This window comes from Oncorhynchus clarkii, chromosome 28 (genome assembly GCF_045791955.1).
Source record: "Oncorhynchus clarkii lewisi isolate Uvic-CL-2024 chromosome 28, UVic_Ocla_1.0, whole genome shotgun sequence".
Taxonomy (NCBI): Eukaryota; Metazoa; Chordata; class Actinopteri; order Salmoniformes; family Salmonidae; genus Oncorhynchus; species Oncorhynchus clarkii.
Window position 1 is genome coordinate 31,747,396 of NC_092174.1, and position 26,743 is coordinate 31,774,138.

Genomic DNA, 26,743 nt, shown 5'->3' on the forward strand with positions numbered 1-26,743 from the left:
GAGTCTCTTCCCAGCTCCGTCAGGACGATGTCAGTCGATGTTAAAGGCCCACAGAGTGTTATGAATGTGTCACTGTCACGGGCTCACTTCCATTGCTAGCCCGCGACCGCCCTTCCCATTAAAGGGGGGTACGCTGCACCTCAACCAGCTGTCACTGCATGCTTCGTGCGCTCCTCATTGCTCCCTGATTAAAACAAGCATTTCTAGGCATTCCTTTATCAGAAATACTGATAGGCCCTACACAGGTAGAGTTATGGATCTGTTTTAAAGATTCGCTATGTTCTTATGCTTATGAGAAAACTATAAAGACCAACATTTCCCTCTTAAACATTTCCCGAATTAGCCTAATCTGCCAACAGAGGTCAGTGTTTCAATAGGCTCCTGTCATACGTTGCTAGACCTCTGGTTTGTGGTCAGCACTACGGTCAGCACAGGTGTCAGTCACAAAAGGACAATGAATGCTGAATCCGTTAACGACAACTAACTTTTAACAAGTAGCAGGCTGGCCTTCTGCCAGGGGCCGCCTCTGTTCATCAACAGCACTGTCTGATAGTGGGAGACTTATTAAAGCCCAGGATCGCAGGCAGCAAGCGCAAAAATCTAAGAGCGGACATTAAAAGAAGTGTTCCCATTATAAAGCTTGTCATCTACGGGATGGAGCCCCCTGACAGCTCCGTGCAGAGCCCCGAATTCGTGTCCTTAGAATTAACGGTGGAAAACGTCGAAAAAGTAAGTTGTCAAACTCATACAGTGCGCGACAGAGAAGTGGTTTCTTTTTATGCAGTAGGCTACCAACAATGACAACTCTCATTAAGTCTGAAAGCAATTTGTTCATCTCAGTCAAGTCTTTCTAAATATCTCATCAGCATTGTGGTTTTATGCGTTGTGACAATGATATTTATTAGGCCTCCATATTATTTACTAAATAGCCCAAATAGGCTACACAGATGTAGGCCTATTGGTTGACAGTTGAAAAAATGCAGACTAATTACAATGGAATTTTGACCTTTAACAAATAGGCTACAGAATAGCTTTTGAATTAATATTTCACAATGGGCAGTTCATATGGAGTAAACTAGTTCAATGGGACATAGAGGGAAGGGGGCTGTTGTAATATGATATCAATTACAAACATACTGTGCTAATTATAACCACCACCATGTGCTTGGGATTAGTTGCCATTAGCAACAGCACTCACTCATGCAGAGTTGGCCATCCTGTGTGCTTTGGAGGCTCCCCTCTTACATTTCTTATCAGTGGCAGTCATGCCTTCAAGGACACATTGTATGATAAGGACTCCGGTCACTTTTTAATTTCTCTCCCTATTGTAAATTAAATGAATTGAATTGGAAATGTCCTCTCCTCCCTCCTCTAGGCCCTCCAGCAACTGTACTATGACCCGGACATGGAGCATAAGAATGTGGCCCAGAAGTGGCTGACTCAGGCCCAGACCTCCCGTCAGGCCTGGCAGTTCTGCTGGCCTCTGCTCAGCCCAGACAAGGTCCGCTCCACAGCCCCATCCTACAAACTCCCCTGTACTTTCTACAGACTCTGTTGTGTAGTAATCATTCCTTTCCTGCTTGTATTTCACTCCATGACGACACTCATAATAACCCTGTAGAACGCTGTATTCTTGTTTTACTATTACACCATTGTCAAAACAGCTTCCTGAGATCCAGTTCTTTGGCGCCAGCACCCTTCACACCAAGATCTCCTGTCACTGGGCTGACCTCCCCACAGACCAACACCAGACACTGAGGATGCAGCTCCTTTCCCACATCTCCCACTTCTCCTCTGGGCCAAAGATGGTGCTGACCAGGCTGTGTGTGGCCCTGGCCTCCCTGGCCCTCCACACCATGCCCCAGGGTTGGCCCCAGGCTGTGGCTGACATGGTCAGGGTCTACCAGCCAGAGAAGGCTGGGGATCAGGGCGGAAGTCAGGGTGGGGCTGGGGTTGGTGGAGGAGGTGGGGCAGAGGAGGAAGTGAACGCCCACGCACACTGCCTGGCCCTGCTGGAGCTCCTCACCGTGCTGCCAGAAGAATTCCAGAGTTGCCGGCTGCCCCAGGTTCGTCGTGCCCAGCTGAGAGAGGTCCTGGCTGGGGAGTGGACGGCGGTATGTCCCCTGCTGCGCCAGCTGCTCCAGAGACAGGAGGGCAACAGCCAGGTGAAGGAGCGGGCCCTACGGTGCTTGTCTAGCTGGGTGGGACTGGATGTTCCTCTGCATGGGGAGAGCGAGGGGCTGCTGCAGGACTGTTTTGCTGCTCTGTCAGACCCAGAGCTGTTTGACACTGCCGTGGAGACCATTGTCAGCTCTATATCCCAACCTGACTGCCAGAGGTGAGATAGACACACACACATTGACAGACAGGCAGACAAACACACACACACACACATAGAGCACTTTGATAATGAGTTGTGTTGAGACGCATTGTATTGACTCAGCATACATTTGTGTGTGTCTGTGTGTGTGTGTGCGTGTGTTCAGATACACTGATGCTCTGGTGAACTTGATGCCCCTGGTGCTGGGTCTCCATGACCAGCTGAAAGCCGCAGCGAGGGACGGAGACATGGAGACCTCCCATGGCATCTGTCGCATCGCTGTCGCTCTGGGGGAAACACACTCCAGGTACACATACCTTTAGGTTAGGGCTTGGGCTATGTTACTAGATAGTTAGTTTGCTAACTATCTAACTAAAGTTTGCTGATACTTAGTTGAACATCTATGAACCATCTGTGGTGTTAGTATTAAGTGATAACCAGTTTTCTTGGCTCATTATGGACCTGTTTCATCTCATCTCCTTGGGTGTGACTTTGTGGAACAGGACTCTTCTGGAACAGGTGGAACACTGGCAGGGATACCTGGCCCTAGTCAACATGATCCTGTTCTGTACTGGCATCCCCGGGCACTACCCAGTCAACGAGACCACCAGCTCCCTCACACTCACCTTCTGGTACACTCTGCAGGTATGTACCCTACACCCTAACCCCTACACCCTAATCCTGGACACTATCCAGTAAACAAGACCACCAGCTCCTTCACCTTTTGGTACACTCTGCAGGTATTGGTGAATGGTTTGGGTTAGGGTTAGTGGTAAAACCTACAGTGCTGGAGAGGAAGTACCTCATCTGTACATTGTAGCATGGTCACTTTCTGATGTATACTTCCTGTGGTTCCAGGATGACATCCTGTCATTTGAGGAGGACAAGCAGGTAGTTTACCTGCAGGTCTACAGACCAGTCTACTTCCAGCTGGTGGACGTTCTGCTCCACAAGGCCCACTTCCCCTCAGAGCAGGACTATACTTCCTGGTCCTCAGATGACAAGGAGCAGTTCAGGATCTACAGGTAAACAGGAAGTCTACTTCTACAGAAGGGATGGGAGTTGTAGTCCTTGGAGAAGCTCTTTGATTTTTACTTGAGATTTTACATTATTTGACCCAAGATTTTGTTGTACGATGTATGTTATGCTTTATCTAACACTAGTTTCTAGTCGACAGATCTGTTGAATGTTTTTACCAAAGTATTTCATTTTGAATAGAGCAGAGTGCCCAGGGAACATTGTGATTATACTGCATGTGTGTTTTGTGTGGTAGAGTCGACATATCAGACACTCTGATGTATGTGTACGAGATCCTGGGGGCGGAGCTTCTCAGTAACCTCTATGATAGACTGGGCCGACTGCTGATGGACACGGAGAGACCGACAGCATGGCAGGTCAGTTCAACCACCAATTTACATAAATACAGTGATCACACAACGGGTCACACATACAAAGACATACACTACCGTTCAAAGGTTTGGGGTCACTTAGAAATGTCCTTGTTTTTGAAAGAAAAGCAACAACAAAAATATCCATTAAAATAACATCAAATTGATCAGAAATACAGTGTAGACATTGGTAATGTTGTAAATGACTATTGTAGCTGGAAACAGCTGATTTTGAATGGAATATATACATAGACGTACAGAGGCCCATTATCAGCAACTATCACTCCTGTGTTCCAATGGCATGTTGTGTTAGCTAATCCAAGTTTATCATTTTAAAAGGCTAATTGATTATTAGAAAACCCTTTTGCAATTATGTTAGGACAGCTGAAAACTGTTGTTCTGATTAAAGAAGCAATCAAACTGGCCTTCTTTAGACTAGTTGTGTATCTGGAGCATTTGTGGGTTTGATTACAGGCTCAAAATGGCCAGAAACAAATAACTTTCTTCTGTAACTCGTCAGTCTATTCTTGTTCTGAAAAATGAAGGCTATTCCATGCGAGGAATTGCCAAGAAACTGAAGATCTCGTACAACGCTGTGCACTACTCCCTTCACAGATCAGAGCAAACTGTCTCTAACCAGAATAGAAAGAGGAGTGGGAGGCCCCGGTGCACAACTGAGCAAGAGGACAAGTACATTAGAGTGTCTAGTTTGAGAAACAGATGCCTCACAAGTCCTCAACTGGCAGCTTCATTAAATAGTACCCGCAAAACACCAGTCTCAACGTCAACAGTGAAGAGGTGACTGCGGAATGCTGGCCTTCTAGGCAGAGTTGCAAAGAAAACGCCATATCTCAGATTGGCCAATAAAAGAAAAGATTAAGATGGGCGAAAGAACACTGGACACTGGACAGGAACTCTACCTAGAAGGCCAGCATCCCGGAGTCGCCTCTTCACTGTTGACGTTGAGACTGAGGGTTTTCTAATGATCAATTAGTCTTTTAAAATGATAAACTTGGATTAGCTAACACAACGTGCCATTGGAACACAGGAGTGATGTTTGCTGATAATGGGCCTCTGTACACCTATGTAGATATTCCATAAAAAATCTGCAGTTTCCAGCTACAATAGTCATTTAGAACATTAACAATGTCTACACTGTATTTCTGATCAATTTGATGTTATTTTAATGGACAAAAACAAGGACATTTCTAAGTGACCCCAAACATTTGAACGATAGTGTATGTATACATCCCAAAGCTATTTTGTCATGTTTCTTCCTGTGTGACTCTATCTCATCAAGCTACCCTCTCAGGAAAAAACTTCAAACTGTAACCAGTGCCTGCAACCTGGATCAGGTTGTCAGTCAACCTAGCAGGGTAGTTACAAACAGCACAGGAATTAAATCATCAAATCATCATGTATTGATCACATATTTACTAATGCTACAGATATTTGCTTTAAAGCAGTATCCAGATCCATAGTATGCAGTGATCACAATATAGCAGCCATATCTAGGAAAACCAAAGTTCCAAAGGCTGGGCCTAATATATAAGAGGTCATACACAAAGTTTTGTAGTGATTCATATGTTGATGATGTAAAGAATATTTGCTGGTCTGTGGTGTGTAATGAGGAGCAACCAGACGCTGCACTTGACACATTTATGAAACGACTTATTCCAGTTACTAATAAGCACGCACCCACTAAGAAAATTACTGTAAAAGACTGTAAAAAATCCCCTTGGAGGAATTGATGGCAATGCCCAACTGATTGGCAAACGTACTGCAAATTAAGAAATCATGTGACTAAACTAAATAAAAAGAAACTACACTATGAAACAAATATAAATTATATAAAGAATGATAGTAAATAGCTTTGGGGCCAACTCGGCTCCTAATTCCAACTCGGCTCCTTCACTCATTGAATCAGATGGCTCATTCATCACAAAGCTGGATGGAAAATGACTGAGGATAATAGCAGAAGATATTGCCACTCCTATTTGACACATCTTCAATTTAAGACTACTAGAGAGCGTGTACCCTCAGGCCTGGAGGGAAGCTAAAGTCATTCCGCTACCCAAGAATAGTAAAGCCCCCTTTACTGGCTCAAATAGCCGACCAATCAGCCTGTTACCAACCCTTAGTATACTTCTGGAAAGAATTGTGTTTGACCAGATAAAATGCTATTTCACAGTAAACAAATGGATAACAGAATTTCAGCATGCATATAGGGAATGACACTCAACGAGCACAGCACTTACACAAATGACGGCTGATTGGCTGAGAGAAATTGATGATAAAATTATTGTGGGGGCTGTCTTGTTAGACTTCAGTGCAGCTTTTGACATTATCGATCATGGTCTGCTGCTGGAAAAATGTATGTGTTATGGCTTTACACCCTCTGCTATAATGTGGATAAAGAGTTACTTGTCTAACATAACACAGAAGGTGTTCTTTAATGGAAGCCTCTCGAATATAATCCAGTTAGAATCAGGAATTCCCCAGGGTAGCGGTTTAGGCCTCTTGCTTTTTCAATTTTTACTAACAACATGCCACTGACTTTGAGTAAAGCCAGAGTGTCTATGTATGCGGATGACTCAACACTATGCACGTCAGCTACTACAGCGACTAAAATTACTGCAACACTCAACAAAGAGCTGCAGTTAGTTTCAGAATGGGTGGCAAGGAATAAGTTCGCCCTAAATATTTTTTAAACTAAAAGCATTGTATTTGGAACAAAACACTCACAAAACCCTAAACCTCAACTAAATCTTGTAATAGATAATGTGGAAATTGAGCAAGTTGAGATGACTAAACTGCTTGGAGTAACCCTAGATTGTAAATGGTCAAACCATATTCATACAGTACAAGCTAAGATGAGGAGAAGTCTGTCTATAATAAAGTGTTGCTCTGCCTTCTTAACAACACTAACAACAAGGCAGGTCCTACATGCCCTAGTTTTGTCGCACCTTGACTACTGTTCAGTCGTGTGGTCAGGTGCCACAAAAAAGTACTTCGGAAAATTGCAATTGGCTCAGTGCTGCCCCGTGGATGTACACTATGGATGAGAGCTGGATGAGAGCTACTATTAATAATAAGCATGTCAATCTCTTCTGTCTGAAAGTGGAGGAGAGATTTACTTTATCACTACTTTTATTTATGAGATGCATGTTCAATACACCGAGCTGTCTGTCTAAACTACTGGCACACAGCTCGACACCCATACATACCCCACAAAACATTCCACAAGAGGTCTCTTCACAGTCCCCAAGTCCAGAACAGACAATGGGAGGCACATAGTAATAAACCCAGCAAAAATAGAAACGTCCTCTCACTGTCAACTGCGTTTATTTAGAGCAAACAGCAAACTTAACTTCTTGATGCACCCATCCCGTTAGCGGGATCATTTTCGTCAACATCCGCTGAATTGCAGAGCGCCAAATTCAAATTAAATTACTAAAAATATTAAATGTTCATGAAATCACAAGTGCAATATAGCAAAACACAGCTTAGCTTGTTGTTAATCCACCTGGCATGTCAGATGTCAATAAAGCTTTTTGGCGAAAGCATACCAGGCGTTTATGTAAGGCCATCTCTCTCAGTAGACAAAATATTACAAACAGCTAGCAGCCAAGTAGATTGGTCACGAAAGTCAGAAAAACAATAAATTAAATCGCTTACCTTTAATGATCTTCAGATGTTTGCACTCAGGAGACTCCCAGTTACACAATAAATGTTCCTTTTGTTCCATAAAGATGATTTTATATCCAAAATACCTCCATTTGCAGCGCCAGCTGTGCCATCAGAGTCCCTGGGTTCGCGCCCAGGCTCTGTCGTAACCGGCCGCGACCGGGAGGTCCGTGGGGCGACGCACAATTGGCTTAGCGTCGCCCGGGTTAGGGAGGGCTTGGTCGGTAGGGGTGTCCTTGTCTCATCGCGCACCAGCGACTCCTGTGGCGGGCTGGGCGCAGTGTGCGCTAACCAAGGTGGCCAGGTGCACGGTGTTTCCTCCGGCGCATTGGTGCGGCTGGCTTCCGGGTTGGATGCGTGCTGTGTTAAGAAGCAGTGCGGCTTGGTTGGGTTGTGTATCGGAGGACGCATGACTTTCAACCTTCATCTCTCCCGAGCCCGTACGGGAGTTGTAGCGATGAGGCAAGATAGTAGCTACTACAACAATTGGATACCACGAAATTGGGGAGAAAAAGGGGTAAAAATGTTTAAAAAGATTTAAAAAATAAAAAAATTTAAAAAAGACCTCCATTTGGTTGGCGCGTTATGTTCAGAAATCCACAGGCTCGAGCGGGTACGACATCGCAGACGAAAATTCCAAATAGTATCCGTAAAGTTCGTAAAACACGTAAAACGTTTTCTATAATCAATCCTCAGGTTGTTTTTACAATATATAATCGATTATATATCAACCGGGACTGTAGCTTCTTCAATAGGAGAGAGAGAGAAATGTCTGCTCCAAGCTGTTGCACATGCAAAACGCTGCTGGCACCCAGCCATCAACTGACACAATGTGATTTTTCTCGCTCATTTTTCCAAATAAAAGCCTGAAACTATGTCTAAAGACTGTTCACACCATGGGGTAGCCATAGGAAAATTAATCTGGTTGATAACCCTTTAAATGGAGCGAAGGCAGGCAATGGAACAGAGAGCTTTCAGGAAAAACAGCACTTCCGGGTTGGATTTTCCTCAGGTTTTCGCCTGCAATATCAGTTCTGTTATACTCACAGACAATATTCTGACAGTTTTGGAAACTTTAGAGTGTTTTCTATCCTAATCTAACAATTATATGCATATTCTAGATTCTGGGCCTGAGAAATAGGCAGTTTAATTTGGGTACGTATTTCATCCAAACATCAAAATACTGCCCTCTACACTCAACAGGTTTAACGTAAATATTTGTATGACCATAACAAGACTCAACAACTGAGACATAAACTGAACAAGTTCCACAGACATGTGACTAACATACATGGAATAATGTGTCCCTGAACAAAAGGGGGTCAAAATAAAAAATAACAGTCAGTATCCGGTGTGGCCACCAGCTGCATTAAGTACTGCAGTGCATCTCCTCCTCATGGACTGCACCAGATTTGCCAGTTCTTGATGTGAGATGTTACCCCACTCTTCCACCAAGGCACCTGCAAGTTCCCTGACATTTCTGGGGGGAATGGCCCTAGCCCTCACCGATCCAACAGGTCCCAGACGTGCTCAATGGGATTGAGATCCGGGCTCTTCGCTGGCCATGGCAGAACACTGACATTCCTGTCTTGCAGGAAATCATGTACAGAACGAGCAGTATGGCTGGTGGCATTGTCATGCTGGAGGTTCATGTAAGGATGAGCCTGCAGGAAGGGTACCACATGAGGGAGGGGGATGTCTTCCCTGTAATGCACAGCGTTGAGATTGCCGGCAATGACAACAAGCTCAGTTCGATGATGCTGTGACACACTGCCTCCTTGCTGTCCCCAGTCCACCTGACCGTGCTGCTGCTCCAGTTTCAACTGTTCTGCCTTATTATTATTCGACCATGCTGGTCATTTATGAACATTTGAACATCTTGGCCATGTTCTGTTATAATCTCCACCCGGCACAGCCAGAAGAGGACTGGCCACCCCACATAGCCTCTCTAGGTTTCTTCCTAGGTTTTGGCCTTTCTAGGGAGTTTTTCCTAGCCACCGTGCTTCTACACCTGCATTGCTTGCTGTTTGGGGTTTTAGGCTGGGTTTCTGTACAGCACTTTGAGATATCAGCTATAGGCTATATAAATAAATTTGATTTGATTTTTGATTTTGATTTGACTGCCCCAGACCATGATGAGCCCTCCACCTCCAAATCAATCCTGCTCCAGAGTACAGGCCTCGGTGTAACGCTCATTCCTTCAACGATAAACGCCATCAACCCTGGTGAGACAAAACCGCAACTTGTTTTTAACAAGTTTCAATAATGTTCCAACCGGAGAATTTCTTTCTGTAGAAAAGCAACGTGAGCGCACGTCACATGACCGCACGTCACGAGCTCGTGCCTCTCTGCCAGACACCTGACTCATTCAGCCCCACTTCACAGTAGAAGCCTCAAACTCGGGAGAGACGAAGGTTGAAAGTCATGCATCCTCCGATAAACAACCCAACCAAGCCGCACTGCTTCTTAACACAGCGTGCATCCAACCCGTCAACTAGCAGCACCAATGTGTCGGAGCACCTGGCAACCTTGGTTAGCGCGCACTGCACCCGGCCCACCACAGGAGTCGATGGTGTGCGATGAGACAAGCATATCCCTACCGGCCAAGCCCTCCCTAACCCGGACAACGCTAGGCCAATTGTGCGTCGCCCCACGGACCTCCCAGTCGTGGCCGGTTACGACAGAGCCTGGGCTCGAACCCAGGGTCTCTGGTGGCACAGCTGGCGCTGCAGTACAGCGCCCTTAACCACTGCGCCACCCGGGAGGCCCCATATTCTAGCTTTTTATGGCTGAGTAGCAGGCAGTTTACTCTGGGCACCTTATTCATCCAAGCTACTCAATACTGCCCCCAATCACCAAGAAGTTAACGACCGTTCCACAGGTGCATGTTCATTAATTGGTTATGGTCCATTGAACAAGCATGGGAAACAGTGTTTAAAGCCTTTACAATGAAGATCTGTGAAGTTATTTGGATTTTTACGAATTATCTTTGAAAGACAGAGACGTTTCTATTTTTGCTGAGTTTACATAGAGCCATGACTACATGGAACTCTATTCCACATCAAGTAACTGACGCAAGCAGTAAAAGTAAAATTAGATTTAAAATACAGATAAAAAAACACCTTATGGAACATCTGGGACTGTGAAGCAATACAAATATTGGCACAGACACATGCATACACACACACAATAACATACGTGCACTATACATACCCATGGATTTAGTACTGTAGATATGTGGTAGTGGTGTAGTAGGGGCCTGAGGGCACACAGTGTGTTGTGAATGTATTGTAATGTATGTATTGCCTTAATTTTGCTGGACCCCAGGAAGAGTAGCTTCTGCTTTGGCAGCAGCTAATGAGGATCCATAATAAATACAAATCTCACTCTCTAGCTTCCTCTTTCTGGGACATGTTTTCTATTTTTCTTTTGTATTTTTCCAGGACACTGAGGCCCTTCTCTTTGGCTTCCAGGCTATAGCAGAGACCATAGACGTCAACTACTCTGATGTCATCCCAGGCCTCATCGGTCTGATCCCACGGATCAGTATAAGCAACATTCAGCTAGCTGACACCGTCATGTACACTATAGGTGCTAGCCAACATCTTAATCCAATTGTATTATAGTTTTCTTTGCTACCTTTCTGTTTGTTCTGGCCCTCCCTCTTTTCCCTACAATCTTCTTTCCTGTCTTTCTCCCTTTCTCTATCTGTCTCTTTCCTTTATATCCCACCCCCTTTCTCTCGCTGTCTAGGTTCTCTAGCGGAGTGGCTGGCGGACCATCCGATGATGTTAGGCAATGTATTACCAATGGTGCTCCAGGGCTTGGTGAAGGCTGAGCTGTCCGTGTCCAGCGTGTCCACTCTGAAGAGAATTTGCAGAGAGTGTCGTCACGACCTCACCCCTTACATCCATGACATCATGACCGTGTCACAGGTCTCTGTGACAATAAGATTCACAAAGCATGTGGTGATAGATGCAGTGTACTGTAGCTCAAAATATGGTGCGTGGTAACTGTGCTGTCATTCAATGTTGCTTTGGTTCTTTTTTTACACTCACGTAAAGCATTCTCTTCCTTTCACAGGACGTACTGGTCAAAGATATCCACAAGGTCAGTATAAATTCTTGGTCTTTGAAAAAAATGATCACGTTTTAGACTGTTGCTGCAGATATTGTTGCTGTTGCTGTTTATTTTCTGTAAATATAGGGATGGAATTTAAAACTATATTTGTGAATCCATGTGTGTGCGCAGAGCAGCCAGTGCATGTGGCTGATGCAGGGCCTGGGCTTCCTACTCTCTGCCTTGCCAATGGAGGAGATCCTGGGCAGCCTGACCACCCTCCTCACCCCCCACATCCAGAGGCTAGACACCCTGGCACACCAGGAGGTAAGAACAAGGAAATGATGCTTATACAGTGCACTTGGTCTATGCAACCACCTAAAAGATAGATGTGTTGAGCACAGACTTACAATACAGTAAAATACCATGTAAATAGGTTCCATACTGTGTGTCTCTTTCCTGCCTGTTTTATCCTCCCACCCACTCTTACTATAACCTTTGCTCCCAATGTATCTCTGTATTCAGTTTTTCTGGATCTAACCATATCCCTCTCCCTTTGTGTAGCCCAGCCCCACTGCCAAGCTGTCTATCATCCACATCCTGGGTATGCTGTCCAGTCTGTTCACTACGCTGGACATCAGCAGGCAGGACGAGGGGTCAGAGGGCACCACCCCAGCTCAGGCCAGGCCCAACCCAGTGAGTCTCCTCCCAACTCTGTCTTCCTCAATTTATTTTGCCTTCTCTCTATCTTTCTACACTCTCCCACCTTCTCTCATTCCCTGCCTCTCTCTTTCGCCCTCTCTGTCTCAGAACCTCTCTCACCACCCATAACTACTGTCATCCTGTTTACTTTGTCTGTTAGGTGGTGGTGGTCTTACAGCAGGTCTTCACATTGATCCAGACCATCCTCAGCAAGTGGCTCAGTGACTCAGAAGTGGTGGAGGTAAGTAATATATTCTATATGTACATGAGAATGTTGAAACATTTAAATGGGTCTGTATGTCTATCTGAATATGTACTGTACATAGTCATACTGTTCTTCATTAGCCTGGAATCCGAAGTGAATATTGCTCCATTTCACGATTGTTTAACTTCTGAAGCACTAGTGAAACGAAGTGATATTCAGATTGGATTACAGGCTAGATTCCCAGTCTCTCACAGCATGTCTTCTTCCGTAGGCAGTGTGTGGGGTGTTTGAGAGGTCCGTAAAGACCCTCCTCAATGACTTTGCTCCCATGGTACAACAGCTCAGTGAGATGCTGGGACAGATCTACAGCGCCTTCCCACAAGCCTCTGCTCTCGACCTCACACGCCAGGTGGGCCGAAACAGACCAACCATCCAAATCAGATTCAATGCTCCACAGGGTCGGGGTGAATCCCATTTCAACTCAGAATAATTTACTACATTTCATTGAAAAGACCCCATATAAAACAATAGCTGAATGGATATAGTCACTGATAGCTTGCCTTACACTTTTTAAATGTGCCCACAATGATTTCTATGAATTACTGGATCTCTTTCATTCTAGATGGTCCACATATTTGCAGGTGAGAAAGATCATTTCAGCCCCATCCAGGCCCTTATTGAGCTGGTCACATCCACCACCCTCTCTATCTTCCAGCAAGGTAAGAGAAAGTAAATTGAGATTTGATTCTCACATCATCTTCCAAGTACAGTTGAAGTCGAAAGTTTACATACACTTAGGTTGGATTCATTAAAACTAGTTTTTCAACCACTCCACAAATTTCTTGTTAACAAACTATAGTTTTGGCAAGTTGGTTAGGACATCTACTTTGTGCATGACACAAGTCATTTTTCCAACAATTGTTTACAGACAGATTATTTTACTTATAATTCACTGTATCACAATTCCAGTGGGTCAGAAGTTTACATACACTAAGTTGCCTTTAAAAAGCTTGGAAAATTGCAGAAAATTATGTCATGGCTTTAGAAGCTTCTGATAGGTTAACTGACATAATTTGAGTCAATTAGAGGTGTACCTGTGGATGTATTTCAAGGCCGACCTTCAAACTCAGTGCCTCTTTGCTTGACATCATGGGAAAATCAAAAGAAATCAGCCAAGACCTCAGAAAAAAAATTGTAGACCTCCACAAGTCTGGTTCATCCTTGGGAGCAATTTCCAAACGCCTGAAGGTACCACGTTCATCTGTACAAACAATAGTACGCACGTATAAACACCGTGGGACCACGCAGCCAACATACCGCTTAGGAAGGAGACGCATTCTGTCTCCTAGAGATGAATGTACTTTGGTGTGAAAAGTGCAAATCAATCCCAGAACAACAGCAAAGGACCTTGTGAAGATGCTGGAGGAAACCGGTACAAAAATATCTATATCCACAGTAAAACGAGTCCTATATCAACATAACCTGAAAGGCCACTCAGCAAAGAAGAAGCAACTGCTCCAAAACCGCCATAAAAAAGCCAGACTACGGTTTTCAACTGCACATGGGGACAAAGATTGTACTTTTTGGAGAAATGTCCTCTGGTCTGATGAAACAAAAATATAACTGTTTGGCCATAAAGACCCTCGTTATGTTTGGAGGAAAAAGGGGGAGGCTTGCAAGCCGAAGAAAACCATCCCAACCGTGAAGCACGGCCGTGGCAGCATCATGTTGTGGGGGTGCTTTGCTGTAGGATGGACTGGTGCACTTCACAAAATAGATGGCATCATGAGGTGGAAAATTATGTGGATATATTGAAGCAACATCTCAAGACATCAGTCAGGAAGTTAAAGCTTGGTTGCAAATGGGTCTTCCAAATGGACAATGACCCCAAGCATACTTCCAAAGTTGTGGCAAAATGGCTTAAGGACAACAAAGTCAAGGCATTGGAGTGGCCATCACAAAACCCTGACCTCAATCCCAGCGTGTGCGAGCAAGGAGGCCTACAAATCTAACTCAGTTACACCAGCTCTGTCAGGAGGAATGGGTCAAAATTCACTCAACTTATTGTGGGAAACCTGTGGAAGGCTACTCGAAACGTTTGACCAAAGTTAAGCAATTTAAAGGCAATGCTACCAAATACTAATTGAGTGTATGTAAACTTCTGACCGAATGGGAATGTGATGAAAGAAATAAAAGCTGAATTAAATAATTATCTCTACTATTATTCTGACATTTCACATTCTTAAAATAAAGTGGTGATCCTAATTGACCTAAGACAGGGAATTCTTACTAAGTTTAAATGTCAGTAATTGTAAAAAAATATATTAAAAATGTATGTATTTTGCTAAGGTGTATGTAATATTCTGACTTCAAATGTATTTCCTATTTGACATCTTTTTGTGTGTTCTCTATTCCATCAATTTTTCAGGCCCAAGGGAACATCCTGATATTGTTGAGTCATTCATGCAACTCCATGCCCAGGTCTGTCTTATTTTTATAGTCCGCTTCTCTGTCTCAGAGATTACATTCTGGATAAATATTTGTGTATCTATGTGTGTGTATCTTTAGCATCATTTATACCTGGCTCTAACATGTGTCCTTTGTCCTGATCTAGTCCACATTCCGATTGAACCCACGTTTTTGACAGGTGTATATGATCACAATCAGATCACAATGCATATTTCAATCATCTACACCTGTCAAATAATGTGGACACAATCAGAATGTGGACAAGATCAGGACAAAGGACGCATGTTACAACCAGGTAAAAAGGGGGCTTATGTGTGTGTTGTTGACTCCATAGGCCCTCAAAAGGAAGCCTGACCTCTACCTGTCTGACCATCAAGATGTAAAGGCTCTATTCTACTGCGGTGAGAGACTTTGCCATGTAACCCACACTGTATTTCCAAGTGCACTGTAATGTGGCAGGTGTATACAACTGGTTCTGCACCAACTCTTTTTCAGGGGTCCTGTCACTCAAGTTCCCGGAGACGCCTACAGCGAAGTCAGCCTGTATGTTCTTTGTAAGTTAAGATGATGACACATTACCAATCACTTCACAAGTAACTTTACCTCTTGTACTAACTCATGACTGGAAGTCATAACCAGGGGTGCACACTGCTGAGGGCCCAAAAAGGTTACACTTTTTTTTTCACTGAAACATGAAAAAAATCCCTGCTAGGGAGAAATGCAGGTTTTAACTAATTAAACAACAAATAATATGATCTACATGACCAGTCTCTGTGTGTAAAATAAAAAGTGGTTAATGTGAACCTAACTCTAAAAAATGTAAAGAAAGAAATCCAATGTTATTTGTTGCCTAGACTTTACTGCAAATGACACTCAAGTCTTGAGAAAAAAAACAATACACTAATATTGCAGTTAGCCATGAAAGCCTTTATAATAGAATGCTTGTGACCACACACATAAATATTGCACTTGGGAAAAAAACACCTCATAGTAGAAATAGAATGAGACAAACAGGCATTCTATTTTTGCTCTATTATAGTGGCCACTATAAACATCGATCAAGTGCACAAGGCTACATCATTGTAAATAAGAATTTGTTCTTAACTGACTTGCCTAGTTAAACAAATGTTAAATATATATTTTTAAATTATTCACCTAATTATCTCATTTGAAAAATGAACCACATACTTTAGAGGGAAAACATCAGTTCACAGATAGTTCATTAGCTAGTTAACATTTCACACAGATTGCCTGGGTCCAGTAAGCAACTAACGCGTTATAACTTGAAGAACACCAAGGAGTCGTATACCATTTAATACTACAGCGAATTGGTTAGGTTATTAATGTTAGCTCATCTGATGTTGTAACGTTAGCTGTCTGACTATTAGCCAGCTAATTTCACACCATAAACTCAATTCTTTTATCAGTTAAGTTGGCTAATGTTGCTCAAAATGTATCTGGCTAGCTAACGGAGAATTCCATCCAGCTAGCAAGATACTTAATGCTAACAATACTTGTTCCACCACACTTTCCAAATGCCAGTAGTTTTTCGGTTATAGCTCATGAAATAGCTTCATCACCTTCTCACCCCGTTTCCGTGATCAGGCTTCTCACCTACCTCTTCGTTATCATTCAGGGGACGAGCAAACTGCCATTCATATGGAGGTAAATGTACCTCCATAATTTCCACTCGCCCGCTGTCTTTCCAGAGCGCAGGCTGATGATGTAACTAGCACATTGGTTGTCTTTTCTCTCTTCAGTCGCGTGCTGCATTCTGTTATGTGAACGATTGGTTGAGCCTCGTCCTACAACCAGTAGTGATCCAAAGCCCCCTCCCAAACTGTTCTCAGATTTATACAAAGCACGTAGGTCACCTATTTTTTATTAAAAAAGGCGAATATCCCCAAAAGGTGACTATTTTGCATCCCTGCATAACTCCTGTTTATTCTGCACCCCTCCTGTCATAATGTGGCTGTTCCATACATCCTTCCTCCGTACCTCCCCATCAGATGGAGTTGGTCTGTCATTGTGGAGACATCCCTCCTATTGGTCTTGTGCTACAGAGGGATGGGAAGCTTCTCGTCCACACCGTCCTGGAGGTAACCAACTGGTATCTCTGTTAGTGTGTGGGAAAGAAATACCCTCACGAGTAGGACAAGACTGCAGTCAGTGACTCAGTCCTCCAGACCAGTGGTTCCCAACCAGGGATTCCTGTACTTGGACTATCCACAAGGGGTACTTGAGAAGACTCATGAGACCATAGGCTTAACGGTAAAATGAGGGTGGTACACCGGGCAGTCAAATTCAGTTGGTAGTACAGTAACTGAAATAGGTTGGGAACCACTGCTCTAAGCACAATAGTGGCCAATGAATGGGTATAATTATGTTTCAGTCAGTGCTCACCCTTGGGCTTCTTGTTACAACTTTCTCTCCCTCTGTGTCATCACCAGATTGTTGGAAGTCAGTCTCTCTGCTGTCTGACAGAGCACTTCTCTGAGGTGCTTTTCTGTCTGAACAGACATTGCCCTGTGCTGCTGGCCCAGTGGTTGAAGGAAGGACTACATGTCCCAGGGTTCCCCTCTGCCCAGGTCTCCATGGAGCAGAAGGACACCTTCAGCCAGCAACTCCTCAGGTAGCCTACACATCCATTCATACACTCATTTGGCGTTTCAGGTTCTTTATAGTCACACACCTTCCGATCTCACCGTGACAGATGAATTTATCTCTGGAACAATATCATTATGTAGCAGTCCTTCAAGATGCGCAAACAGCTATGTACCTGTTTGAACCCTTTTCTGATCTATTCAGACAAATCTATCTCATTCACCCTATTTTTCCCAGGGAACAGACAAACAAGCGGCGTGTTAAGGAGATCGTGAAGGAGTTCTCGCTGTTGTGTCGAGGTATGCAGGGCACTACTGGCTACTCAGCAGATTACTAGTGTGGCTGCAGTACTCGCCTTGTCTGAACCAAGACCTCCTGAGACCCAAGACCTGTTCAGGGAAACCCAGAGGATTGGAGTCCCCCGACAAGGACTTTGTGTGAATTGTATCAACTTTATGCAGGCGGTGCACTCACATGGCTGCAGTAGTGTGTATTCTGTGGGGGGTTGAAGTTCCAAGGTAAAACTGTCCCTGTGTTAATGTCATGGGATGTTACTGTTGTTATGGCCATGTGAAGAAAGGCATCATGGTTTCTTCAGAAAAGTTATTAACAGTTGTTTGTCTGATCAAGTTATATCCTGCTCTGGACTCTATGGCGTAGGCAGAACAGAGGGAAGAAAACTCTAATCCGGCCCAAAGAGAGCAGTGACAACATTGGGTCATGGTGGGTGATGTGCGTGATACAAACCAACAACTGTTTTGAAGGGTGATACTATCCAATATATATTTTTTAAAGCCAATTTTCACCCAGGTATTTAGTGGGATCTGAGTTATGATCATGTTATAAGCATGTCATGATCATGTTAAGATTGTGTTATAAGGATGTTTTAAGAAAGTTGTAGGGATGTTTAGAAAGAATAATAAACAGATCTGAGTCTGCAGCTGCTCGGGCAGGCTGACTCTATTGGTGTACTCATTTATTATCATGACATTCTGTTGGATTCAATGGTAGTTCAGATACATATTATTAAAATATAGAAAGTCCCCCAGGCCTCTCTCTCTGTTATGTAGGAAAGGCTGAGAAACGATACACCGTGATGAGAGGACTTGATATATTCAACTATTTTAGATATTATATTAGTGGAGGTATATGTCTAAAGACATGACTTTTTTCCTGAACATGTGACCTGACCAGTAGAAACTCCAGGCCCTGGTCAGGTCACATGGTCAGATAAAAAAATAATAACTGCTGGCCCTAATGATAATTCTAAAACATCTCAGGACATCCACGACAGAAATATAAGACAGACATTGTACAGAGACAACCAGCCCCTCACTCGAAGGCTGTGTTCGTTTTTAATCAATGACATCACTTTAGTGGGACAGCTGCTCGCAGGCTGGTGGTGGTTGGAGCTGTCCTCTGTAAAAAAGGTGGAATTGATAAGTGAGGAGTTTGTTCGTAGTGATGCTTGGTGCTGTGGTGCACTGAGTTACAGTGGAGTGGTAAAGGGGGGTTTATGAGGGGTTCAAGGTGATGTCTCCCCGATCCCCTCTACTTTAGTCCTCCTCCCATTTCACTATCGTATCCTGGTAAAGAGATTCAACACTGACTTGGACTCCTGAAGGAAGAACACAACAACAAGGAAGTTCTTTATTTGACATAATCAAGCAGCAAACCTGTGACTGGCCAAATGAAAAAGAACAATGACAAGATGGGTTTTGTTCACTAACCTTGGTGCAGCGTGTCTTACTGAAAACATTCCAGAAACGCAGAGTCTCGTCTCCCGCCCCCGTCACAATGGCCTCTCCGTCTGGTGACACAGCCTTGAGGAGAGGGAACAGAAATAGTTGAATATCGAGTTTGAGGTTGTACTTTCTACTAGGGTTGCAAAATTCTAGGAACTGTCAAAAATTCCCTGGTTTTACAGATATCCTGGTTGGAGGGTTCCAGATTTCCTGCTTATTCTGAGAATCATCCAACCAGGATTTCAGGAAAACCAGGGAATTTAATGAAAGTCCCAGGAATTTTGCAACCCTACTTTCTACATATGTCATACTGAGGAAGGCGGCAAATTGGTGGTGGTGGTGATGATTTGCTGTGTTATTCAACATTACAGACACCCAACTACTCCCCTCCACCAGTCTCACCAGGTAGAGAACTCTGTAGGAGTGTCCCGTCAGCTTGGCCACCTGGTTCAGAGACGGGTACTTCCACACCAGGATCTGGTTCTGAGAGTAGCCATGGGTGCTCACCTGAAACACATGATAGAGTGTACACCCATTCTCTACTTATGAACACCGACCTGACTAATATCCTTTACGATCAAAACACTGTCACTAATACAAGTATTTGTTGGAGCAATTGAGTGTGCAATCCTTACTTCACTATTAAAATATTTATTTCAGCCTAGTGTTCCATGAAAAGTGATGTGCGACATATGACTACATAATTCTACTCTGTGATGAAAGAAAATAACTTAGGACCGGATACGCAGTAAAGCTGATGCTTCGGGAGCAGGTATTAAGTAAGTAGTGCCTCACCAGCTCATTGGCGTGCTTCGACCAGGCCAGGTTGCAGACCTGGGAGCCTGTGTCAGTGCTCTGCAGGGGCTGGCCTGTCAAGGTGTTCCAGAAGCGTAGACAGCGGTCGGCCGTTCCTCCTCCAGACACCAGCAGCCCATGCTGGTGGGGTGACCAGGCGATGGCCTTCACTGCAGCCAGGTGGTCACTGTACTGCTGCATCGGGAGCAGGCTGGAGCTGTTCCACACCAGCAGCTGAGGATAAGGGAGGGTGTGTTCAGAATCACAAATGTTAAAATGTTTTGAAGTAGAGTTACGGATCCCGTTCAGTATTGTAAATGTTGCGACAAGTCTAGATGAACTGAACGCAAAGGGGAGTGGGGGGGGTAGATTCACAGTGTTGAGAGATTGTCTGAAACTGTTTGAAAACCAACATCTGTGTTGTATTATTGGAGAAAATCATGTAGTACCTCCCCGCTGTCTCACTAAGTTTCTCCCTACTGAACAGGAGCCAGTGATGTGAATATGACCCTGAAGTGGTCCTGCTCACCTTGTTGTCGTTGCCCCCAGAGGCCAGGTGCTGGTGGTCGGGGGACCACTTGAGGCCACACACCTCCTGCCTGTGGCCCTGGAGCCTCCTCTCAGCGGACGGAGGGGTGCGGACATCCCTCTGGAGGATCACACGGTCCCTGCTGCCTGAAGACAGCTGTTCTCCATTCCACGCCAGTGCTCCTGGAGAGTGGGACAGAGAGAGTACATTCTCCATGTTACAGACCCATTCCATCTGGTATTCCCTAAGCAATTATATGTTTTATTTATTTTTTATCCAATAGACAGGCCGTGTCCAGAATCTGTCTTGCCTACTACTTACTAAAACTACATACTGTGTACTAATTGTACTACATACTAATTAGAACGTACGGTTTAGTAAGAATGTATGCAGTAAGAAAAACAATTAACATACCAGGCTTACCAATACAGAGAATGTCATCTAACGTGCAATTCTGCGTCATTCGTTAATTTTGGTACAGTGTCCCCTATATGACTATCAGCTGTTAATCAACTGTTGTCAAACACACATGGGTATTGAAAATACTATTCTCTTCCTCCATAACATGCAACAAATTCATACGGTACTCAATGAAAATCTAAAGGAGTATGACATCCTGGCATTTAAAGCGTACTTCATTTTTGTAGTACTATAAAACATTCTATAAAACATACCTAATCATCCTTCTATTTACGCAAGTACGGATATCAGACTGTAAAAACGAAGTCCTCTCAAAGAATAGATCTTGTCACACACATATACACACGGATACAAAAACATATCAAACCGACACCTAAAACGACATGCATCACTGACCGACACGAGCCGAGTGGCCTTCCAGACTGGTCAGCTTTCTCCCTCCAGCTGCGTCCCAGATCTGAACATAGCCCTTATGGGTTCCCACAGCAACGAGGCTCCCCTGAGAGGATGGACACAACCCAGGGCAGTGAGTGACTAGATGATAAATCAAATCAAATTTTATTTGTCACATACACATGGTTAGCAGATGTTAATGCGAGTGTAGCGAAATGCTTGTGCTTCTAGTTCCGACAATGCAGTAATAACCAACAAGTAATCTAACTAACAATTCCAAAACTACTGTCTTGTACACAGTGTGAGGGGATAAAGAATATGTACATAAGGATATATGAATGAGTGATGGTACAGAGCAGCATAGGCAGATACAGTAGATTGTATCGAGTACAGTATGTACATATGAGATGAGTATGTAAACAAAGTGGCATAGTTAAAGTGGCTAGTGATACATGTATTACATAAGGATACAGTCGATGATATAGAGTACAGTATATACGTATGCATATGAGATGAATAATGTAGGGTAAGTAACATTATATAAGGTAGCATTGTTTAAAGTGGCTAGTGATATATTTACATCATTTCCCATCAATTCCCATTATTAAAGTGGCTGGAGTTGAGTCAGTGTCAGTGTGTTGGCAGCAGCCACTCAATGTTAGTGGTGGCTGTTTAACAGTCTGATAGCCTTGAGATAGAAGCTGTTTTTCAGTCTCTCGGTCCCAGCTTTGATGCACCTGTACTGACCTCGCCTTCTGGATGATAGCGGGGTGAACAGGCAGTGGCTCGGGTGGTTGATGTCATTGATGATCTTTATGGCCTTCCTGTGACATCGGGTGGTGTAGGTGTCCTGGAGGGCAGGTAGTTTGCCCCCGGTGATGCGTTGTGCAGACCTCACTACCCTCTGGAGAGCCTTACGGTTGAGGGCGGAGCAGTTGCCGTACCAGGCGGTGATACAGCCCGCCAGGATGCTCTCGATTGTGCATCTGTAGAAGTTTGTGAGTGCTTTTGGTGACAAGCCGAATTTCTTCAGCCTCCTGAGGTTGAAGAGGCGCTGCTGCGCCTTCTTCACAATGCTGTCTGTGTGAGTGGACCAATTCAGTTTGTCTGTGATGTGTATGCCGAGGAACTTAAAACTTGCTACCCTCTCCACTACTGTTCCATCGATGTGGATAGGGGGGTGTTCCCTCTGCTGTTTCCTGAAGTCCACAATCATCTCCTTAGTTTTGTTGACGTTGAGTGTGAGGTTATTTTCCTGACACCACACTCCGAGGGCCCTCACCTCCTAACATGTCTTGTTAAGGGTGTCAGTCTTCCTTTATGAACACTAAATGTCCCAGTTGTTTTCCTCATAAAAGTATTTATCAACAGAATGATCACAGATATTGAGCAGGGCTGTAAACTCACCCTTTCATTCCAACACACTGATGTCACAGAGTCCCCATCCATTGACAGGTCACACAGTCTTGTCACCTTCAGGGTTAAATACATGGATAGAAAATAAGCAATAATAGAGGTTTGTGTCCTCTTCTCCAGTCTCCCCTGGCCCCTCCCGCACTCTCCCCTGGCCCCTTCCTCACTCTCCCCTGGCCCCTTCCTCACTCTCCCCTGGCCCCTCCCGCACTCTCCCCTGGCCCCTTCCTCACTCTCCCGTGGCCCCTCCCTCACTCTCACCTGGCCCCTCCCTCACTCTCACCTGGCCCCTCCCTCACTCTCACCTGGCCCCTCCCCCACTCTCACCTGGCTGGTGCAGGCACTCCACAGGTACACACAGGCCCCCAGGCCCACAGACAGCAGGTTGCCAGCGGACCAGTCTACCAGGTTGAGGTAGAAGTCATCCTGCAGCTCAGGGGCGTCGAGCACTTTGAAGGGGATCTTGGAGATCTTACGGGCTGGCTTCCGAGGGGAACGAAGGAGCTTGTGACTACACAAACATGGGAGTGAGGGAGGGGTAAGTTCCAGCGATAGAGGTCCATATGCTATGGAAGTTTATAAAAATATTGGTGTGTATTGTATTTTTGCTTTAGCAGACATGTATAGTGGATGGATGTAACATACAGTAACTGTGTAGTGGATGGATGTAACATACAGTAACTGTATAGTGGATGGATGTAACATACAGTAACTGTGCCTGTATAGTGAATGGATAGAAAACCCAACATCACACTTAAAGCCAGTTAAGGCTAGAATCTGTATTTGGTGAAACTTCCATGTCCGTTTGGGATATTGCAACAACAAAGAACAAAGAAGTTACCCCCCAACTCGTAGATTGTTGCACGTGGGATAGAACAGCAGAAAATATATACAGAGTTATTTTTTACAACGTCCACGCTGCCGGACACTCCTCTCCTCGGTTTCATCAACAAAACAATAACAAAGGGTCTGGGGCCAACAGTTGTGCTGTTTCACCAAATGCAGATTCTTGCTTTAAAGGGACATTTAAAAAAATATCAACTTCATATTCATCATCTTCAGCACCACCATATGTGAAAATGCTGAGTCCACTCTATGGACTAGTGACAACCACTGTCCCTTTAAGGCCAGTGGTTGTCACTAGTCCATAGAGTGGACTCATCAGTACCTCTTGTTGCTGAGTGGGGAGAGCGAGTATGGCGAGACTTCATTGCCACTGTCAAAAGGCACTCTCTTAGTGTGGACTGTGTACTATGGAGGAATAATTCAAATCAGAATGTTAATTGTGAGGATAGTTTGCCTCGCTGTATATCGGCGGTTTTGTGCTGGGGCTCGGGGGTTTCTCTCTCTGTCCGTCTCTCACCCTGAAGAGGCTGTGTGTGTCCTGGGAGAAGACGGTGTGGCGGCGGTCCTCAGTGTGGAGGTCTGGAACGCTCTCTATCCCCGCCCCCAGCAACTCGTTCCTCAGCAGGGCAGCATATGCCACAGTGTCTTTCCCCGTGTCTGACCCAGCATCCTTCGACCTGTGGTTCTGGTTGGGAGATTGACAGTTCTCCTATGGAGAATGAGCAAGTAAATAAGGGGTTGAAAATGATATTGCCAAAGTTGTGAAAACCAATGCACATGTGTGCAAAACAGACATATCAATGAGTACGTGAGAGAGACGGTGGCTGAGACAGTATATCATTTGTGGTACACGATTGGAGGAAAGGTGTGTTGCTTACGTTGGCATAGTGGAAGTTGATACACCAGTTGCTTCCAACACGGGTAGGAATGAATCGGTCCCCAGATTTGACACTGAGAGGACTGCAGGTCGCACCTCCAGACTGAAATGGTTAGACAAACAAACCGTGTCAACATGTGCAATAGGCAAAACATTTGGTTGAATGCACTACTACACAAAGCTTTTCACTCTCCATACATGACATGACAACCGTCCAGATTGGTTCAAAATGGATTACTTGTTAGTATCTATTCAAACACATCTGTTTCTGTTCTCTCCCCAATCCTCTTGCCGGCAGTTCTGTTTTTAATACCAGAGATACAGCTGATCGCCTTACTCACCTTAGCCAGCTGGCCCTCTGGTAGGTTCTGATGGTTGATTTGCTTCAGCAGCCTTCTCTCATATTCCTGGTCCATTTTACAAGAGCACCACCACTACCAGCAACTCTGTCCAGTCCCCCCCCCCCCCCCTCCCCTCCCCTCCCCCTCCCCCCTACACGTCACTGGCCTCCCATCCCTGAAGGAAATAAAATGTCAGAGTAGAGGTGTAAGACAGTTATCCTGGTTAGTGGTCAACCACACTACTGACACAAATGAAAAGTAGCAAGGAAAGCTGCCCTGACTGCACACCAGGAAGCTGCACTGATTGACTAGTTAGCTCCTGCAAGAAAGCCAGATTACTAGCCACATTTCGACTGGTAAATTAGAGAATAACTATGGTGACGTTTCAGGGTAAAATAAATATCGTCGCTGTGCAAGAACTCTGCAAAAAATGTGTGCTGATGTCAATCACACCGTTGTCATGGTATCACCCCCCTACAAACAAACTCTGGCTGCTAGCAGCAATAATCAGCTGACGACACAATAAAAGAAAGGTCTTTCTTACTACTGGTTAGCGCAAGTAAAAAGCAGACGTATCGCCATGTTTATTTCTGGACAGACCACCCATAGCCTTTAAAATGCCTCAATCGCCCACGAGTTTGTTGACGTTTTCCCAATGACAAGGAAAATTGCTGATTTTTGTCCTGAAGATACCAACACCATTAAATCGCCATCGCAACCACTGAGTCATCGATTTTTATAACTAAACCTTGCATTGGTCTATCTGTGACTGAGCTATAAAGATCGCAACTCTTGGGTGTTGTTTATGTCTGAATCAAGATGGCGACGATCAGCTGGACTGCAATAGACGCAGAGCTCAACAGCGACACGTGGCGTATGTTATGAGCATTGAGGTAGGTTATGAAAAATTGTTCATGAAAAGAAAAACATGGGAATGCACACAAAATATTTAAAGTGTGGTAGTCTATTGCAAAAAGTAAACCATCATAATGATTTCACTAAACCAACATATCCTCATCCTGACACCCCCTTCTTTCTCCTGATTTATTTTATTTAACCTTCATCATAGTCAAGGATTTCAGTTTGGTGTAAATGTATTTGTAGTTTTTCAAATTCCCATAGGTTGGGGGCACATTCCCTCAGGGTTTTAGGCAGCTTTATTGCATAAGCAAGAGGAGGCTCAACAAGTGCATGCACAGATTTAGAAAGGAAGCGGTGCATTAGTGCCCCCACCCTCTGTGTTCAGACTGGACTCCACTCCCTCTGGGGAGGAGATGTTGAACTTCTGGAGCAGGGTGGTGAAGAAGAGGAAGAGCTCCATCCGGGCCAGTTGTTCCCTCGACACACCCTCTTCCCTAGAGTAACACACAAAAACAAGTTCAGTTTTTCTTATTCCATCTTGTTCTGAGGGCAGCTCTGCTTAGGGTGATTGGTTGGAATTAATATGATTGGTTGGAATGAGATGGAATAAGGAAAACTCCAATCTGCATACAAAACGTGCTGCTGTATCCAATGGATTGTGTCTATGAGGCCCAGGTCTATGTGTGCAATTGTATCAGCAACATGCATGTATCTTTCAGTGCCTGACTCTTTCCTGGACGCATATTATTAAGACATATTGCTGAACTAAAACACACTTTCAATAGAGACTCTCCATTGAGTGTGGTTTTTAGTCCAGAAGAAGGGTTAATGTATAAGTACCTGCAGCAAAGGGCATGAAAGCCTCCTTCCGCACAAACTTACCATCAGCCACCAGGACGTTTTCAGGTTCGAAGCTGTCTGGCATCTTCCATTCATTCTGATCAGCCAATACAGAGGAGGAACACCACCACAGTACCCTTCACACCAAATACAGCAGGACCGTATCATAATCATCCTCATCATGATCATTAGTATATGGGAAGTTTCTCCCATTCTTCTCTGCAGATCTACTCATGGTCTGTCAGGATG

At 44.4% G+C, this 26,743-nt stretch overlaps 2 protein-coding genes across 3 annotated transcripts; one reads left to right on the top strand and one right to left on the bottom strand.

Annotated features, from left to right (window-relative positions):
- The first annotated feature begins 415 nt into the window (after positions 1-415).
- Positions 416-18,397, top strand: LOC139387179 (importin-13-like). Of its 2 annotated transcripts, XM_071133236.1 has the most exons (22): positions 416-729; positions 1,376-1,501; positions 1,665-2,338; positions 2,487-2,627; positions 2,824-2,965; positions 3,179-3,345; positions 3,594-3,714; positions 10,839-10,986; positions 11,149-11,330; positions 11,479-11,505; positions 11,647-11,781; positions 12,019-12,150; positions 12,317-12,397; positions 12,633-12,770; positions 12,984-13,080; positions 14,790-14,842; positions 15,165-15,231; positions 15,326-15,384; positions 16,591-16,695; positions 16,840-16,929; positions 17,281-17,462; positions 17,672-18,397. In XM_071133236.1, exons 1-22 carry the CDS (start codon positions 655-657, stop codon positions 17,769-17,771), a joined length of 3,042 nt encoding a protein of 1,013 aa, XP_070989337.1. In that variant the 5' UTR covers positions 416-654; the 3' UTR covers positions 17,772-18,397. The 2 variants fall into 2 exon arrangements, with proteins under 2 accessions (XP_070989337.1, XP_070989338.1); XM_071133237.1 differs by lacking the exon at positions 16,591-16,695.
- Positions 18,396-25,614, bottom strand: LOC139387181 (fizzy/cell division cycle 20 related 1b). The gene is made up of 13 exons (XM_071133244.1): positions 25,338-25,614; positions 24,794-24,968; positions 24,454-24,555; positions 24,093-24,284; positions 23,898-23,980; positions 23,057-23,240; positions 22,724-22,789; positions 21,320-21,422; positions 20,504-20,685; positions 19,975-20,208; positions 19,582-19,686; positions 19,165-19,257; positions 18,396-19,052 (listed from the first exon to the last, which is right to left on the bottom strand). Exons 2-13 carry the CDS (start codon positions 24,866-24,868, stop codon positions 19,011-19,013), a joined length of 1,461 nt encoding a protein of 486 aa, XP_070989345.1. The 5' UTR covers positions 24,869-24,968; positions 25,338-25,614; the 3' UTR covers positions 18,396-19,010.
- Between the last annotated feature and the right edge of the window lie 1,129 nt (positions 25,615-26,743).